This window comes from Myodes glareolus, chromosome 2 (assembly GCF_982192425.1).
Source record: "Myodes glareolus chromosome 2, mMyoGla1.1, whole genome shotgun sequence".
Classification (NCBI taxonomy): Eukaryota; Metazoa; Chordata; class Mammalia; order Rodentia; family Cricetidae; genus Myodes; species Myodes glareolus.
The window spans coordinates 92,083,651-92,100,096 of NC_142027.1; the positions used below are offsets into that span (position 1 = coordinate 92,083,651).

The 16,446-nt window shown below is 39.8% G+C and overlaps 1 protein-coding gene across 1 annotated transcript in view; it reads left to right on the plus strand.

Moving 5' to 3' along the window:
* LOC125396960 (vomeronasal type-2 receptor 26-like) overlaps positions 1 to 15,770 on the plus strand; it is a 74,465-nt gene extending 58,695 nt beyond the window's left edge. The window contains exon 6 of the mRNA XM_087898018.1: positions 14,848 to 15,770. Within this exon, the coding sequence (XP_087754144.1) occupies positions 14,848 to 15,770 (923 nt within the window). The remainder of the gene's footprint in view (positions 1 to 14,847) is intronic.
* Positions 15,771 to 16,446: the final 676 nt, after the last annotated feature.

The window sequence follows — 16,446 nt, forward strand, 5'->3', positions numbered from 1 at the left end:
CTCTATCTGCTTGGAATTCTTGCCGTGCCCTATTCAGCACTGCAATAAGCCCAAAGCAGCTTCTTTATAGACCAACAGTATTCATAGCATACAGAGGGGAATCCCACATCACCTCCCCTTTTCTGTTTAAACAAAAAGGAAGATTTTAACATTGACATAGAAGATTACATACAACAAAACAGTAACCAAGCAAGAATTATAGTTACAATATTTATATATACTTTATCTTTTTTTATTAATTTAAAAAATTTCCACTTCCGCCCCTCCTCCCACTCCCTCTCCTCCTCCCTCTCCAGCCCTAAGAGCAGTCAGGGTTTCCTGCCCTATGGGAAGTTCAAGTTCCTCCCCCCTCCCTCCAGATCTAGGAAGGTGAGCATCCAAACATTCTAGGATCCCAAAAAGCCAGTACATGCAGAGGAAACAAGTCCCAGTGCCATTATCAATGGCTTCTCAGACAGTCCCCATGCCAGCCACATTCAGAGAATCCTATTTGATCACGTGCTCGTTCAGTCCCAGTCCAGCTGGCCTTGGTGAGTTCTCTTTATATCAGTCCCCTTGTATCAGTGGGTGAATGCACTACTCACAGTCCTGCCTTCCTTGTTCATGTTCTCCATCCTTCTGCTCTTCATTTGGACCTTGGGGGCTCAGTACAGTGCTTCAATGTGGGTCTCTATCTCAATCTCCATTCATCGTCAGATGAAGGTTCCCTCTGATCCTGCCTTCCTTGCTCACGTTCTCCCTCCTTCTGCTTCTCATTTAGACCTAGGGAGTTAAGTCCAGTGTTCCAATGTGGGTCTCTGTCTCTATCTCCATCCATCGCCAGATGAAGGTTCTATGATGATATGAAAAATATTCATCAGTATGGTTATGGGCCAAGGCCAGTTCGGGCATCCTCTCCATTGCTGTCCAGGGAACAATCTGTGGATCTCTCCTTGGACCTGGGAACCCCTCTAGAATCAACTCTCTTGTAAATCCTAAAATGGCTCCCTTAGTTGAGATATATACTTCCCTGCTCCCATATCCATCCTTCCTCCCTCCCCCATCCCAATCCCCCAAGCTTTCCCCAAACCTCCACTACTCTCCTCTCTCTAACCCTCTCTCCTTCCATCCCCCCCCCCCGAACCCAAGGTTGCCTGGTGCTCTTGTCTACTTCCGATATCCAGGAGGATAACTACATGATTTTCTTCAGGTTCAACTTCTTATTTAGCTTCTCTAGGATCACGAATACTAGGCTCAAAGACCTTTAATTATGGCTAGAATCCACTTATGAGTGAGTGCACACCATATTTCTCTTTTGGAGACTGGGTTACCTCACTCAGTAAAGCGTTTTCTATTTCCATCCATTTGCAAGCAAAATTCAAGATGTCATTGTTTTTTACTGCTGAGTAAAACTCTAATGTATATATGTTCCACACCTTCTTTAACCATTCTTCTATTGAGGGGCACCTAGGCTGTTTCCAGGTTCTGGTTATTACAAATAGTGCTGCTATGAACATAGTTGAACAAATGCTTTTGTAGTATGATAGGGCATCTCTTGGGTATATTCCCAAGAGTGGAATTGCTTGGTCCTGAAGGAGGTTGACTCCCAGTTTCCTGAGAAGCTGCCACACTGATTTCCACAGTGGCTTCACAAGTTTGCATTCCCACAGACAATGGATGAGAGTTCCCCTCACTCCACATCCTCTCCAGCATAGGCTATCATTGGTGTTTTTGAGTTTAGCTAATCTGACTGGTGTAAAATGGTATCTCATAGTTGTTTTGATTTGCATTTCCCTGATCGCTGAGGATGTTGAGCATGACCTTAAGTGTCTTTTGGTCATTCGAAGTTCTTCTGTTGAGAATTCTCTGTTCATATCAGTACCCCATTTTTTAATTGGGTTAATTAGAGTTTTAGTGTCTAGTTTCTTGAGATCTTTGTATATTTTGGAGATCAGACCTTTATCTGATAAGGGGTTGGTAAAGATTTTCTCCCAGTCAGAAGGTAGCCTTTTTGTTTTACTGACAGTGTCCTTTGCTTTACAGAAGCTTCTTAGTTTCTGGAGGTTCCATTTATTCATTGTTGCTCTTATTGTCTGTGCTACTGGGGTTCTACTTTGGAAGTGGTCTCCTGTGCCTATGTCTTGTAAACTGCTTCCCACTTTCTCCTCTATCAGGTTCAAAGTGGTCAGATTAACGTTGAGGTCTTTAATCCATTTGGACTTGAGTTTTGTGCATGGTGATAGATATGGATCTACTTTCATTCTTCTACAGGTTGACATCCAGTTATGCCAGCACCATTTGTTAAAGATGCTATCCTTCTTCCATTGTATACCTTGAGCTCCCTTGTCGAAAATCAAGTATTCATAGGTTTGTGGGTTAATATCTGGGTCTTCCATTCGATTCCATAGGTCGACTTCTCTGTTCTTATGCCAGTACCAAGCTGTTTTCAATACTGTAGCTCTGTAATAGAGTTTGAAGTCAGGGATGGTTATACCTCCAGAAGTTCCTTTATTGTATAAGATTGTTTTGGCTATCCTGGGTTTTTTGTTTTGCCATATAAACTTGATTATTGTTCTCTCAAGGTCTGTGAAGAAGTTTGATGGGATTTTGATGGGGATTGCATTGAATCTATAGATTGCTTTTGGTAGAATTGCCATTTTTACTATGTTGATCCTCCCAATCCAAGAGCAGGGGAGATCTTTCCATTTTCTGGTATCCTCCTCAATTTCTTTCTTCAATGACTTAAAGTTCTTGTCAAATAAATCTTTCACTTCCTTGGTTAGAGTTATCCCAAGATATTGTATGCTATTTGTGGCTATCGTGAAAGGTGATGTTTCTCTGATTTCCTTCCCTTCTTCTATATCCTTTGTGTATAGGAGGGCAACTGATTTTTTGAAGTTGATCTTGTACCCTGCCACATTACTAAAGGTGTTTATCAGCTGTAGGAGTTCTTTGGTAGAGTTTTTGGGGTTGCTTCTGTACACTATCATATTATCTGCAAATAACGAGAGTTTAAATTCTTCCTTTCCAATTCGGATCCCTTTGATCCCCTTATGTTGTCGTATTGTTATTGCTAGAACTTCTAGCACTATATTGAAGAAGTATGGAAAGAGTGGACAGCCTTGTCTTGTTCCTGATTTCAATGGAATGGCTTTGAATTTCTCTCCGTTCAGTTTGATGTTAGCTGTCGGCTTGCTGTAAATAGCTTTTATTATATTTAGGTCTGATCCTTGTATCCCAGATCTCTTCAACACCTTTATCATGAAGGGATGTTGAATTTTGTCAAATGCTTTTTCAGCATCCAATGAAATGATCATATGGGTTTTTCTTTCAGTTTATTTATATGACGGAATACATTGATAGATTTGCGTATGTTGAACCACCCCTGCATCTCTGGGATGAAGCCTACTTGATCATAATGGATAATTTTTCTATTGTGTTCTTGGATTCGGTTTGCCAGGATTTTGTTGAGAATTTTCCTGTCAATGTTCATGAGTGAGATTGTTCTGTAATTCTCTTTCTTGGTTGTGTCTTTATGTGGTTTTGGTATCAGGGTAACTGTAGCTTCATAAAAGAATTTGGCAATGACTCTTCTGTTTCTATATTGTGAAATACATTAAGGAGTATAGGTATTAGCACTTCTTGGAAGTTCTGGTAGAATTCTGCATTGAAACCATCTGGTCCTGGGCTTTTTTTTTTTGGTCAAGAGGTTTTTAATAACAGCTTGTAATTCTTTGCAACTAATGGGTCTACTTAGATTGTTCACCTTGTCTTAATTTAACTTTGGTAAATGGTACTTATCTAAAAACCAGTCCATTTCTTGTACATTTTCCAACTCTGTGGCATATAAGCTTTTGTAGTAAGATCTAATGATTCTCTGAATTTCCTCTGTGTCTGTAGTTATGTTTCCCTTTTCATTTCTGATCTTATTAATTTGAGTGTTCTCTCTCTGTCGTTTGATTAGTTTGGCTAGGGGTTTGTAAATCTTGTTGATTTTCTCCAAGAACCAGCTTTTTGTTTCATTGATTCTTTGGATTGTTTTCTGTGCTTTTATTTTGTTTATTTCAGTCCTCAGTTTGATTATTTCCAGTCTTCTACTCCTCCTGGGAGAGTCTGCTTCTTTTTTTTCTAGAGCTTTTGGGTGTCCTGTTAAGTCTCCAATGTGTGCTTTCTCCGTTTTCTTTAATTGGGCACTTAGTGCTGTAAACTTTTCTCTTAGCACTGCTTTCATTGTGTCCCATATGTTTGAGTATGTTGTGTCTTTATTTTCGTTAAATTCAAGAAAGACTTTAATTTTTTTCTTTATTTCTTCCTTGACCCAGGGGTGATTCAGTAGTTCACTGTTCAGTTTCCATTAGTTTGTAGGCTTTCTGGTGTTAGAATTGCTACTGAATTCTAACTTTATTCAATGGTGATCCGACAAGACACAGGTGGTTACTAATATTTTTTTGTATCTGTGGATGTTTGCTTTGTTACTGAGTATGTGGTCAACTTTCGAGAAGGTTCCATGAACTGCAGAGAAGAAGGTATATTCTTTCCTATTTGGGTGGAATGTTCTATAGATATTTGTTAAGTCCATTTGATTCATTACCTCTATTAATTCTCTTATTTCTCTGTTGTGTTTCTGTCTGATTGACCTGTCCATTGGTGAGAGAGGTGTGTTGAAGTCTCCTACTATTAGTGTGTGTGGTTTGATGACTGCCTTGAATTCTAAAAGTTTTTCTTTTACATAAGTGGGTGCCTTTATATTAGGGGCATAGATATTCAGGATTGAGACTTTCTCCTCATGAATTATTCCTGTTATGAGTATAAAACATCCATCTCCATCTCCTCTGATTGATTTCAGTTTGAAGTCAATTTTGCTAGAAATTAGAATGGCCACACCTGCTTGTTTCTTAGGTCCGTTTGCTTGAAAAACCTTTTCCCAACCCTTTACTCTTAGTAGGTGTCTGTCTTTGTGGTTGAGGTGTGTTTCTTGTAAATAGCAGAATGCTGTATCCTGTTTTTGTATCCAATCTCTTAGTCTGTGCCTTTTTATAGGTGAGTTGAGTCCATTAATATTAAGTGTTATTAATGACCAGTGGTTGTTGACTCCGGTTATTATTTTTTTATTTTTATTTTTTGTGTAGTAGAGTTTGTGTGTTTCCCTTCTTTGAGTTGTGGTTGTGAAGGGTCGCTAGATGTCTGAGTTATTGTAGGCAGTGTTGGCAATGTTGGATTCCTAGGGTTGCGATTTTCCTTCTATTACTTTCTGTAAGGCTGGATTTGTGGCTACAAATTGTTTAAATTTGTTTTTATCCTGGAATATTTTGTTCTCTCCATTGATAGTGAATGATAGCTTGGCTGGGTATAGTAGTCTGGGTTACATGGCTAAAATAGATCAGAAAATGGGTTAATCAAGATGTGAGAGTTAGCCAGTAAGAAGCCTGACCTAACGGGCCAATCAGCATTATAACTTATAGAGATCGCTTGTGTGATTTTACTTTGGAACTAAATATCTGGCGCGCCGGGCAGGACAGAAAACCCCACAAACAAGCCAGGCCCCCTCATGTTACAGAAATGGCTCCCACATGGATAACTGCATCCACAGAAAGCCTGAGAAAGCTTGGGAAAGACTAGAGTAAAGCAATTTCAGTTTTCAGCTGAAGCAGGAAAAAAGCTGTGCTGCTTTAAAATGCCGGCTTTCTGGGCCGTCCAGCCAGGGAAAACTCTGACTCTTTCAAGCAGGCAGTCCAGACTATGGAAACAATGTTGCAGCTTGCTTCCTGCCAAAACCTTGAAATGCCTTAAGAGCTTTTGACTGTTGTTTTCTCCATATTCCTTAGCAAATTAGAGACCCATGTGGTCAGAAAAAGAGAGATATACAGTAAACAGAGATTCAAAGAGTAAGAAAACCTCTAAATGGTTTACATTGTGTTAAAAATATGTACAGGCTAAAGGTTAAAGTTCTCTGAGTAAAAAAAAAAAGAAAGAAAGAAAGAAAGAAAGAGTAGCCTGAGAGGCAGAGACAGATGGATCTCTGGGAGTTCAAAGATAGCCTGGTCTACAGAGTTATTCCAGGACAAAGATATGCAGAGAACCTATCTCAAAAAGCCAAAAGTTAAAAGTAAAAATAAAAGAAATAGAGGTTAAAATAAAGCTGCATAAAGATGGAAAATATACAGAGAATCTCGATACTGTATGCTATTATGCTCTCTTTAAATCGTTTGAATGCTGAGGAAGGAGCAACAGCTGATAAAAGATATTTGCTTATAAATGCTGCAGAATTAATCCAAGATAGGTATTTTGAAAATACCTTGGCTTCAAAATTGAAGTCAAAGAGTATGTTACTTCGGAGAAGAAATTTTGCTTTTGTTTCCACAGAAAATGAGAGGCTCTGGATTTATTCTGAGTTAAGAAAAATCATCTTTGACCAAGGGAGACCACCTGAGCAACCTCCAGTAGGAACAGATGGCCCAGATGTCTGAGTTCTTCATCAAGAACAGGTTCAAGACTGCTGCCTGAGATTATCAAGACTCACAGGATACTTCAGTCAGGACTTGATTATAACTCTTAACTTTCTTTAGGTCCCTATAAGATTATCAGTGCCCCCAACCAACTGGAAGTAGCCTGGAATACTACTCCCACATTCCCAAAAAATGGACTATGGCTATTTTCCTTTGTTTTTTAAAAAAAGAGGGGGAAGTGGTGCGGGAGAATTGTCTGTATTCTGTCAATCATGTTTTAAATAAATGCTGATTGGCCCGGCAGGAGGTGTAGGCAAGAAAACCAGACAGGAAGTGGAAATGATGCAAGGAGAGCAGGAGAATTCTGGGGAGGAGGAAGTTGATTCCTCCCACTTCTGCCCAGATCACCGAAGCAGCAGGATGTGAGCTACCCCACTGAAAAAGGTACTGAGCCACATGGCCAAAATAGATCAGAAAAATGGGTTAATCAAGATGTTAGAGTTATCCAGTAAGAAGCCTGACCTAACGGGCCAATCAGCATTATAACTAATAGAGATCTATGTGTGATTTTTTCTCTGGGACTAAACAGCTGGGGGGCCAGACAGGACAGAAACACAAACAAGCAGGCCCTTTCATGTTACATCTTAGTTTCTGCAGTACCTCTATCCAGGACCTTCTGGCTTTTATGGTTTCCATAGAGAAGTCTGGTGTAAGTCTGATAGGTTTACCTTTATAAGTTACTTGACCTTTTTCCTTTGCAGCTCTTAATATTCTTTCTTTAATCTGTATGTTTTGTGTTTTGATTAGTACATGGCGAGGGGATTTTTTTTTAATCAAGTCTATTCAGTGTTCTGTATGCTTCGTGAACCTTCATAGGAATATCATTCTTTAGGTTGGGAAAGCTTTCTTCTATAATTTTGTTGAATATTATTTCTGGGCCTTTGATCTGCAATTCTTCTCGTTCTTCAATCCCTATTATTCTTAAATTTGTTTTTTTTTTATTGTGTCCCAGATTTCGTGAATGTTTTGTGATGAGAATTTGTTGGATTTGCCACTTTCTTTGATCAGAGTGTTTATTTTCTCTGTGGTATCTTCAGAATACCATAGAGATTCTGAGATTCGTTCTTCTATCTCTTGTATTCTATTGGTTATGCTTGATTCTGTAGTCTCTTTTCGTTTACCTAGATTGTCCATATTCAGTCGGCCCTCGGTTTGTGTTTTCTTCATTGCTTCCATTTCAGTTTTCAATTCTTGAACTGTTTCCATTACCTGTTTGATTGTTTTTTCTTGGATTCCCAGGGTATCATTTACGGATTTACTCATTTCCTCAAACTTTTGTTATACTTCTTATCCATTTCTTTACTCATTTCTTCAAACTTTTTGTTATATTTCTCATCCAATTCTTTAAGGGAGTTATTCATATCCTGTTTAAGGAACTCTATTGCTTTCATAATGGCACTTTTTTCCACTTCTTCTGGATTAAGGTGTTCAAGTCCTTCTATTGTAGGGTTGCTGGGATCTGGTGTTTTCATGTTGTTTTTCAGATTGTTGGGGGAGTTCTTGCCTTGGTGTCTGCCCATCTTTTACTTCAAATGCTCTCTATTGGATCTTCTTTAAGGGAGAAACACAGGAACTGCCTCCTGCCGGGTTGCACTTACAGCCCAGGCCCAGTTCCAAAGGCAGCTGAGCTGGGGAAATTTTATGGCCCCAGGGGGAAAGGAGGAATGGAGGAAGGTGTACCTGGGTGAAAGCTGGGATGGGAAGCAGTAGAGCTTAGCAGGGTGGAGCCACCCCTGCAGGGTGACCAGGGAGTCAAGGGGGTCGGGGAAAGTCTGAACTCCTCCTTGCCAGGCTTCTGCCTGGGCCAGGAGCAAACTCATCCCTCCAGTTGATGTCTGCTAGAGGATCAGTGCCCCTTACTGGCCAGGAATGTCACTGAGCTGACAAAGGGCCTACCTGTCCTCAGGCAGGCTATTGAAACACAGGAACTGCCTCCTGCCAGGTTGTGCTTACAGCCCAGGCCCAGCTCCCAAGGCAGCTGAGCTGGGGAAATTTTATGGCCCCAGGGGGAAGGGAGGAATAGAGGAAGGGGTACCTGGGTCTCTTTTTCCAATTTATACCTTTTGCTTCTATGTCAAAAATCAGTCATTCATAGGTGTGTGGATTGACAAATGGTTCCTTGATTCAGTTGATTGGTCCTCCTGTCTGTTTTTATGCCAATATCAGGCTGTTTTCAGTACTGTAGCTCTGCAGTAGAGTTTGAAGACAGGGATTGTGATGCCTCCAGAAATTCCTTTATCATACAGGATTGTTTTGGCTATCCTGGGTTATTTGCTTTTCCATATGAAGTTAAGTATTGTTCTTCTAAGGTCTGTGAAGTAGTTTGCTGGAATTTTGATGGACATTGCATTGAAACTATCAATTGCTTTTGGTAAGATTGCCATTTTTACTATGTTAATGTTACCTACCCAAAGCATGGGCAATCTCTCTATTTTCTGGTGTCTTCTTCAATTTCTTTCTTCAAAGATTTAAAGTTCTTGTCATACAGGTCTTCCACTTGTTTGGTAAGAGTTATTCTGAGATATTTTATGCTATTTGTGGCTATTTGAAGTGATGTTTTTATGCTTTCTTTCTCAGCCCATTTATCATCTGTGAAAAAAGGGCTATTCATGTTTTTGAGTTAATCTTATATCCTGCTACATTACTGAAAGTGCTTATGAGTAATAGAAGATATTTGGAAGAATTTTTGGGTTCGCTTATGTGTCATATCATCAGCAAATAGTGCAAGTTTGACTTCTTTTCCAATTTGAATCCACATTGATCTCCTGTTATTGTCTATTTCTTGAGCTAGGACCTCAAGAACTATATTGAGTAGATGTGGAAAGAGTGGACAATCTTGTCTTTTTCCTGATTTCAGTAGTTTATTGCTGTGAGTTTCTTTATTCTGTATGTTTAGTGCTTGGATTATTATTTGGTGAGGGGACTTTTTTATCAAGTTTTATCAAGTTTGTTTAGTATTCTGTATGCTTTTTGTGTCTTCTTTTCCTTGATTTCTTTGAGGGAATTTTTCATTTCCTCTTTAAGGGCATCAAACATTCTCCTAAAGGTATTTTTAGGTCATTTTCTTCTGCTTCATCTATATTTGGTTTTTCAAGTCTTGCTGTTGTGGGGATAATGTTTTTTACAGGTGTTGTGTTGCTCTTTGTAGTGTTGCATGTGTTCTTGTCTTGTCTACTCGTCTTTTCCTCTGACGGGTGTAGTAAAGGTTGTCTGTGAGTCTGGTGATCAACCTTCTAGCTGGTGAAGACCTTATCCAAGATCTTTAGATCTTAGATCCCTCGGTTGGATATTTTTATTCTCCTGGGAAGACAAAAATGAAATGCTACCCAGACATTAATTTTGGGGAGTTTTCCATTTTGTCAGGTTGAATTATCGTATCATTTGATGAAGTATCACCTCCCCTAAATCAAACAGTCTTTCCTGTTCAAATTAATCTTTATCAACTTTGATGGTATCCATAGCTTTTTTTCTCTTGTGGAAACAGAAGTAAAACCTCTTCCCCAATATAACACATATGCTGGTTTCCATTCTGAGGTCAACACATCTTTAAAATATACTGGCTAATTCAGTTCAGTGGTGTTTTTACTGTCCAATGTCTCTCTGCAGTTGTTGCTCCCTTTTCATTAGCATTTTACAAATTTAAAGGCAATAAAGCATTGGAAAATATGTCTCTAGAGGTCACTATTACCCCTTTCTGTTTATTAAAACATTTCTTTTAAAGCATGATTAGATCTTTTAATAACTGCTTGTCCTGCAGGATTGATTGCTTGATATGCCTATAACATGTTTTATATTGTAATATACATAAAAATGTTACATTTTCATACAGACATATACTGTATGTATATGTATGACATATAATGTCTTAATTTGCTCAGATAATTCCATGGTGGCCATAACTTTTAATAGATGTGTAATTGCAGAATCAGCTATTTAAGATCTCAAAGCAGTTGCCCACTGAAATCCTGAATATGTATTAATGGTATGGTGTATATATCTTAATTTACAAACTTTACAAGAGGAAACACATACATTTGTCAAATTTTATTTCTTTGAGTACACTTGGAATAATTCTTTCAGGTAGTGGAGTTTGATTATGCAAAGAATAAGTAGGACATTTCCTTATAATTTTCTTAGTTTGTTGCCAAGTGATTAAAAAATCCGTTTTCAAACCCTTGCTATTAACATGGTGTTTCTTATGATATTCTGGGGCTTCTAACATTTTCAACTAATAGCTGATCAATTTCATCATTACCTTGTAATACAGGATCTAATAGGCCTGTATGGAATTTGATATGTGTTGTATATAAGGGATGGTTCACATTTCTGACTATTTCCTATATTGAATAAATAATTTAATTTTGAGTCATTACGATGAAGTTTGTTATAATATGTAAAACAACTATTTCTGCATATTGAGAATCAATAACTATATTAAGAGATACTGGAAAATCTAATAATACCAAGACAATAGCATATAATCTGACTTTGAACAGGACTAGAAGGGCTTTGAGCCATTGTAATTAAATTTTCTGATTTATAACCTGTTTTTCCTGATTTATTTGTATCAGTATAGAATGTAGGGGCTACAGATATTGGTGTTCCCTGCACAATATGAGGAAGGACTCAATTAGTTCCTTTTATAAATTGAAGTGTTTTGCTTTTGGAATATTGTGTTTTAATTTCTCCCATAAAGTTACTGAAAGTTCTTTGCCAATGTTCATTTTCTGCTCATAAAGATGAAATTTCAGCATTGGTGAAGGTAATACAATTTCTGTTGGGTCCATTCCTGTTAATTGACAAAGTGTCAATTTTCCTTTTATAATCAATTTAGAAAATTTTATACATAAGTCTTTAATATTTGTTTTGTTTGTTTGGCAAAAACAAATCCATTCAAAAATATTATCTTCCCTATGCATAAAAATTTCAGTAGGAGAATGAGTAGAAAGTAGAATAACTGGGATAAAATAAAGTTCTGAATCTACGTGATTCACATGTGTATCCTGCAAATTTTTCTCTACCAGAGTCAATTCTCTCTCAACTTTAGGTGATAATTTTTTGTTGGACTATTTACGTATGTGTCACCTTGTAAGGTTGGAAATAATTTATTTAATTTAAGTATAATTTTAGTAAATGACTCAGTTCCACTTCCAACTTCTTCAACTTGTCCCAATCATTAAAAGCTGCTGTATAGCAATGACTCAAGGTACATTAATCATATATAGACTGTCCTTGCACATCAGCATAATCACCCTCTCCAAGAAATTGATGTTTAGAAATTTTAATATCTCTAACCCTATTATATTGTTCAGTGGTCCTAGCCTCGTATTTCTACCAGGTCCTCCACTGTAATTGAGGACCATGTTCCAATACTATGGTATTCAAGTCTCCTCAGTCTTGTGGGATAATTCTGTTACTAGCCAAACATGAATTTAATATCTACCTCATGAAAGGTGAATGCATACCATATGGGACTATCACTTTCTTAAGCTTTCCCAAATCTGACACTCCACAGGACACCAGTGAACTCTTCCATAGCCTTGGAGATACCTATCATTTGATGGTTGTTCCTGTATGATGACTGGATAAATTAAAATTGTTTTTTATATAACCTTGGGCCTCTCTTCTTTAATTTCTTTTTTTTTCTTTTTTGTTTTGATTTTTTATTATTATTATTATTTATTTAAAGAATTTCCGCTTCCTCCCCTCCTCACAATAACCTCCCGCTCCCCCCACTTCTTCTCCTCCTCCCTCCCCATTCCCAAGAGCAGTCAGGGTTTTCTGCCCTGTGGGAAATCCAAGTTCCTCCCCCCTCCCTCCTGGTCCAGGAAGGTGAGCATCCAAACGGACCAGGATCCCGAAAAGCCAGTATATGCAAACGAATCAAGACCCAGTGACATTGTCAATGGCTTCTCAGTCAGCCCCCATCTCAGCCACATTCAGAGAATCCAGTTTGATCACATGCTCGTTCAGTCCCAGTCCAGCTGGCCTTGGTGCGCTCTCATTCGATCAGTTCCCTTGTATCAGTGGGTGAACGCACCCTTCGTGGTCCTGACTTCCTTTTTCATGTTCTCCTTCCTTCTGCTCTTCATTTGGCCCTTGGGGGCTCAGTCCAGTGCTCCAATGGGGATCTCCGTCTCTATCTCCATCCATCATCGGATGAAGATTCCCTCTGGTTCTGCTTTGGTTGCTCACAATCTCCCTCCCTCTGCTTCTCATTTGGACCTAGGGAATTAAGTCCAGTGTTCCAATATGTGTCTCTGTCTCTATCTCCATCCTTCGCCATATGAAGGTTCTGTGGTGACTTGCAAAATATTCATCAGTATGGTTAAGGGCCCAGGCCAGTTCAGGTACCCTCTCCTCTGCTGCCCAGGGAACAATCTGGGGACCTCTCTTTGGGCCTGGGAACCCCTCCAGAATCAAGTCTCTTGCAAACCTAAAATGGCTCCCTTAGTTGAGGTATAAACTTCGCTGCTCCCATAACCATCCTTCCTCCCTCCCCCCTCCCATTCTCCCAAGCCATCCCCAATCCTCACCCTCTCCCCTCTCCCTAACCATCTCCCCTTACTTCCACCCACCACCTCCGTGCACCCAAGTTTGCCTGGCAATCTTGTCTACTTCTAATATCCAGGAGGATAACTATATGATTTTCTTCAGGTTCACCTTCTTATTTAGCTTCTCTAGGATCACAAATTATAGACTCAAAGACCTTTAACTATGGCTAGAATCCACTTATGAGTGAGTACATACCATATTCCTCTTTTTGGGTCTGGCTTACCTCACTCAGTAAAGCATTTTCTATTTCCATCCATTTGCATGCAAAATTCAAGACGTCATTGTTTTTTACCGCTGAGTAAAACTCTAATGTGTATATGTTCCACACCTTCTTTAACCATTCTTCTATTGAGGGGCACCTAGGTTGTTTCCAGGTTCTGGCTATTACAAATAGTGCATCTATGAATATAGTTGAACAAATACTTTTGTAGTATGATAGGGCATCTCTTGGGTATATTCCCAAGAGTGGAATTACTGGGTCCTGAGGGAGGTTGACTCCCAGTTTCCTGAGACACTGCCACACTGATTTCCACAGTGGCTGCACAAGTTTGCATCCCCAACAACAATGGATGAGTGTTCCCCTCACTCCACATCCTCTCCAGCATAGGCTATCATTGGTGTTTTTGAGTTTAGTTATTCTGAAAGGTTAAAAATCATGTAGCTATCCTCCTGGAGATTGGAAATAGACAAGAGTCCCAGGTAACCTCTGGTGCATGGGGGGGGTGGGAGGGTTGTTGGAAGGGGAGAGGGTTAGAGAGAAGGGAATAGGGGAGGAATGGGGAAAGCTCGGTGGACTGGGATGGGGGGGAGGGAGGAAGGATGGATATGGGATCAGGGAAGAATATATTTCAACTAAGAGAGTCACTTTAGGGTTTACAGGAGACTTGATTATAAATGGGATCCCAGGTCCAAGGAGAGATCCCCAGATTGTTCTCTGGACAGGGGAGAGGGTGCCTGAACCGGCCTTGGCCCACAACCATACTGATGAATATTTTGCTTATCACCATAGAACCTTCATCTGGCGATGGATGGAGATAGAGACAGAGACCCACTTTGGAACACTGGACTTAACTCCCCAGGTCCAAACGAGAAGCAGAAGGAAAGAGAACATGAGCAAAGAAGGCAAGACCAGAGGGAACCTTCATCCGATGATGGATGGCGATACAGACGGAGACCCACATTGGAGCACCGGACTGAGCCCCCCAAGGTCCAAATGAGGAGCAGAAGGAGGAAGAAAATGAAAAAGGAAATCAGGACTGCGAGGGATGCAATCACCCACTGATACAAGGGGACTGATATAATGAGAGTTTACCAAAGCCAGTTGGATTGGGACTGAACGAGGACGTGAGTCAACCAGATTCTCTGAATGTGGCTGGCCCGGAGTTTTTCTGAAAAGCCATTGACAATGACACTGGGACTTGTTTCCTCTGCATATACTGGATTTGGGGAATCCAGTCTGTCTGGACACTCACCTTCCTGGACCTGGAGGGAGGGGTGAGGAACTTGAACTTCCCACAGCGCGCAGGAAACCATGACTGCTCTTAGGGATGGAGAGGGAGGAGGAGAGGGAGTGGGGGGAGTGGGAGGGTGTTGGGAGGAGGGGCGGAAATGGAAACTTTTATAATTTAATAAAATTACTTTCTCAAAAAAATAAATAAATAAAATAGTTATTGTCCTTCTTGGCACTAGAGTAAAGCAGAATGTACCAGGCTACAAACAACAACAGTGAAAGGCATTCTTTGTGGCATGAATGTGAAGTGAGTAAATAATTGAAGAAGCTGAAATGTTGGTTCCTTTCCTCCCATAGATCAGCAGGAGTGTATGCCTTGCCCAATTCAAGAGTACCCAAACCCTGAGAGAAACAGCTGCTTGCCCAAGTCAGTGACATTCCTGTCCTTGGAGGATTCTCTGGGCATGGCTATGGCCTGCACAGCTCTGTGCTTGTCTGTCAGCACAGTTGTAGTTTTGGGAATCTTTCTCAAGCACCAAGACTCACCCATCGTGAAGGCCAATAATCGGACTCTCAGCTTCATCCTACTCATCTCCCTCCTCCTCTGCTTCCTGTGCCCATTTCTCTTCATTGGCCAGCCAAACACAGCCTCCTGCATATTGCAACAAATTACATTTGCTCTGGTGTTCACTCTGGCTCTTTCCACTGTCTTGACCAAAACTATAACAGTAATTCTGGCCTTTAGAATCATGGCACCAGGAAGAACACTGAGAAGGTTCTTCGTCTCAGGCATCTATAACTCTGTCATTCCCATATGTATCCTGATCCAGATTATTCTCCTTGGATTCTGGCTGGGAACTTCGCCTCCCTATATTGAAGAAGATGCACACTCTGAACATGGTCACATCATCATTTTGTGCAACAAGGGTTCTGTCACTGCTTTCTACTCTGTGTTGGCATACTTGGGGATCCTGGCCCTAGTGAGCTTCACTGTGGCTTTTCTGGCTAGGAATCTGCCTGACACCTTCAATGAAGCCAAGTTCCTGACATTCAGCATGCTGGTGTTCTGCAGTGTCTGGGTCACCTTCCTCCCTGTCTACCACAGCACCAAGGACAGGACCACGGTAGCTGTAGAGGTCTTTTCCATCTTGGCCTCCACTGCAGGGCTGCTAGGGTGCATCTTTTTTCCAAAGTGCTACATAATACTCCTAAGACCTGAAAAGAATTCTTTGAAATGTTTTAAGAACAAAACACAATCTAGGAAAAACTCATCATTTTGATGAATTAACTAAGTTTCTCTCATAAAATCTTAGTATAGTCAGGTAAACTATTACCTACTTCTCAGTGTGTTTTTCTGAAATGTTGTTTAAACAAAAATAAAAGAGTCCCTTGCTGTTTCTCACATGCAATCTATTTCAGAATAGATGCTACTACTCAAAATGTAATTTAGTAAGTCATGCATGTCACTTATTAACTTGCAGTCATTATAAATATTCGATATACATTATATGATAATAACTAGATAAATAACACATTAACTAAATAATTTTTTCTCTCAATCTTTTAGTTTTGAAATATAGCAGAGCTTTGTGTGATAACTGAGTTCTTCTTTTGGGGACGGGCAAAGAACTATCTGGGCTAGGATCTTGCCAACATGTCTAGTCACTCCATAAATCAGTGTGGAGAATTTTCAAAATGCTAAAAATACACCTACTATATGAAAGAACTATGCCATTCCTTGATCTATGCATTAAGGAGTCAACATCCCACTCCAGAGAAACTTGCTCAGTCATTATCATTGCTGTTCTATTCACAATAGGTAGGAAGTGGAAATATGTAGATCTCCTTTAATCGATAAATTGATAATGAAAATGCTGTACACATAAATGGATGAAAGTAGAAAAAAGTATATGAAATTAGGCAACCCAGGCACAGAAAGTCAAACGTCACATGTTC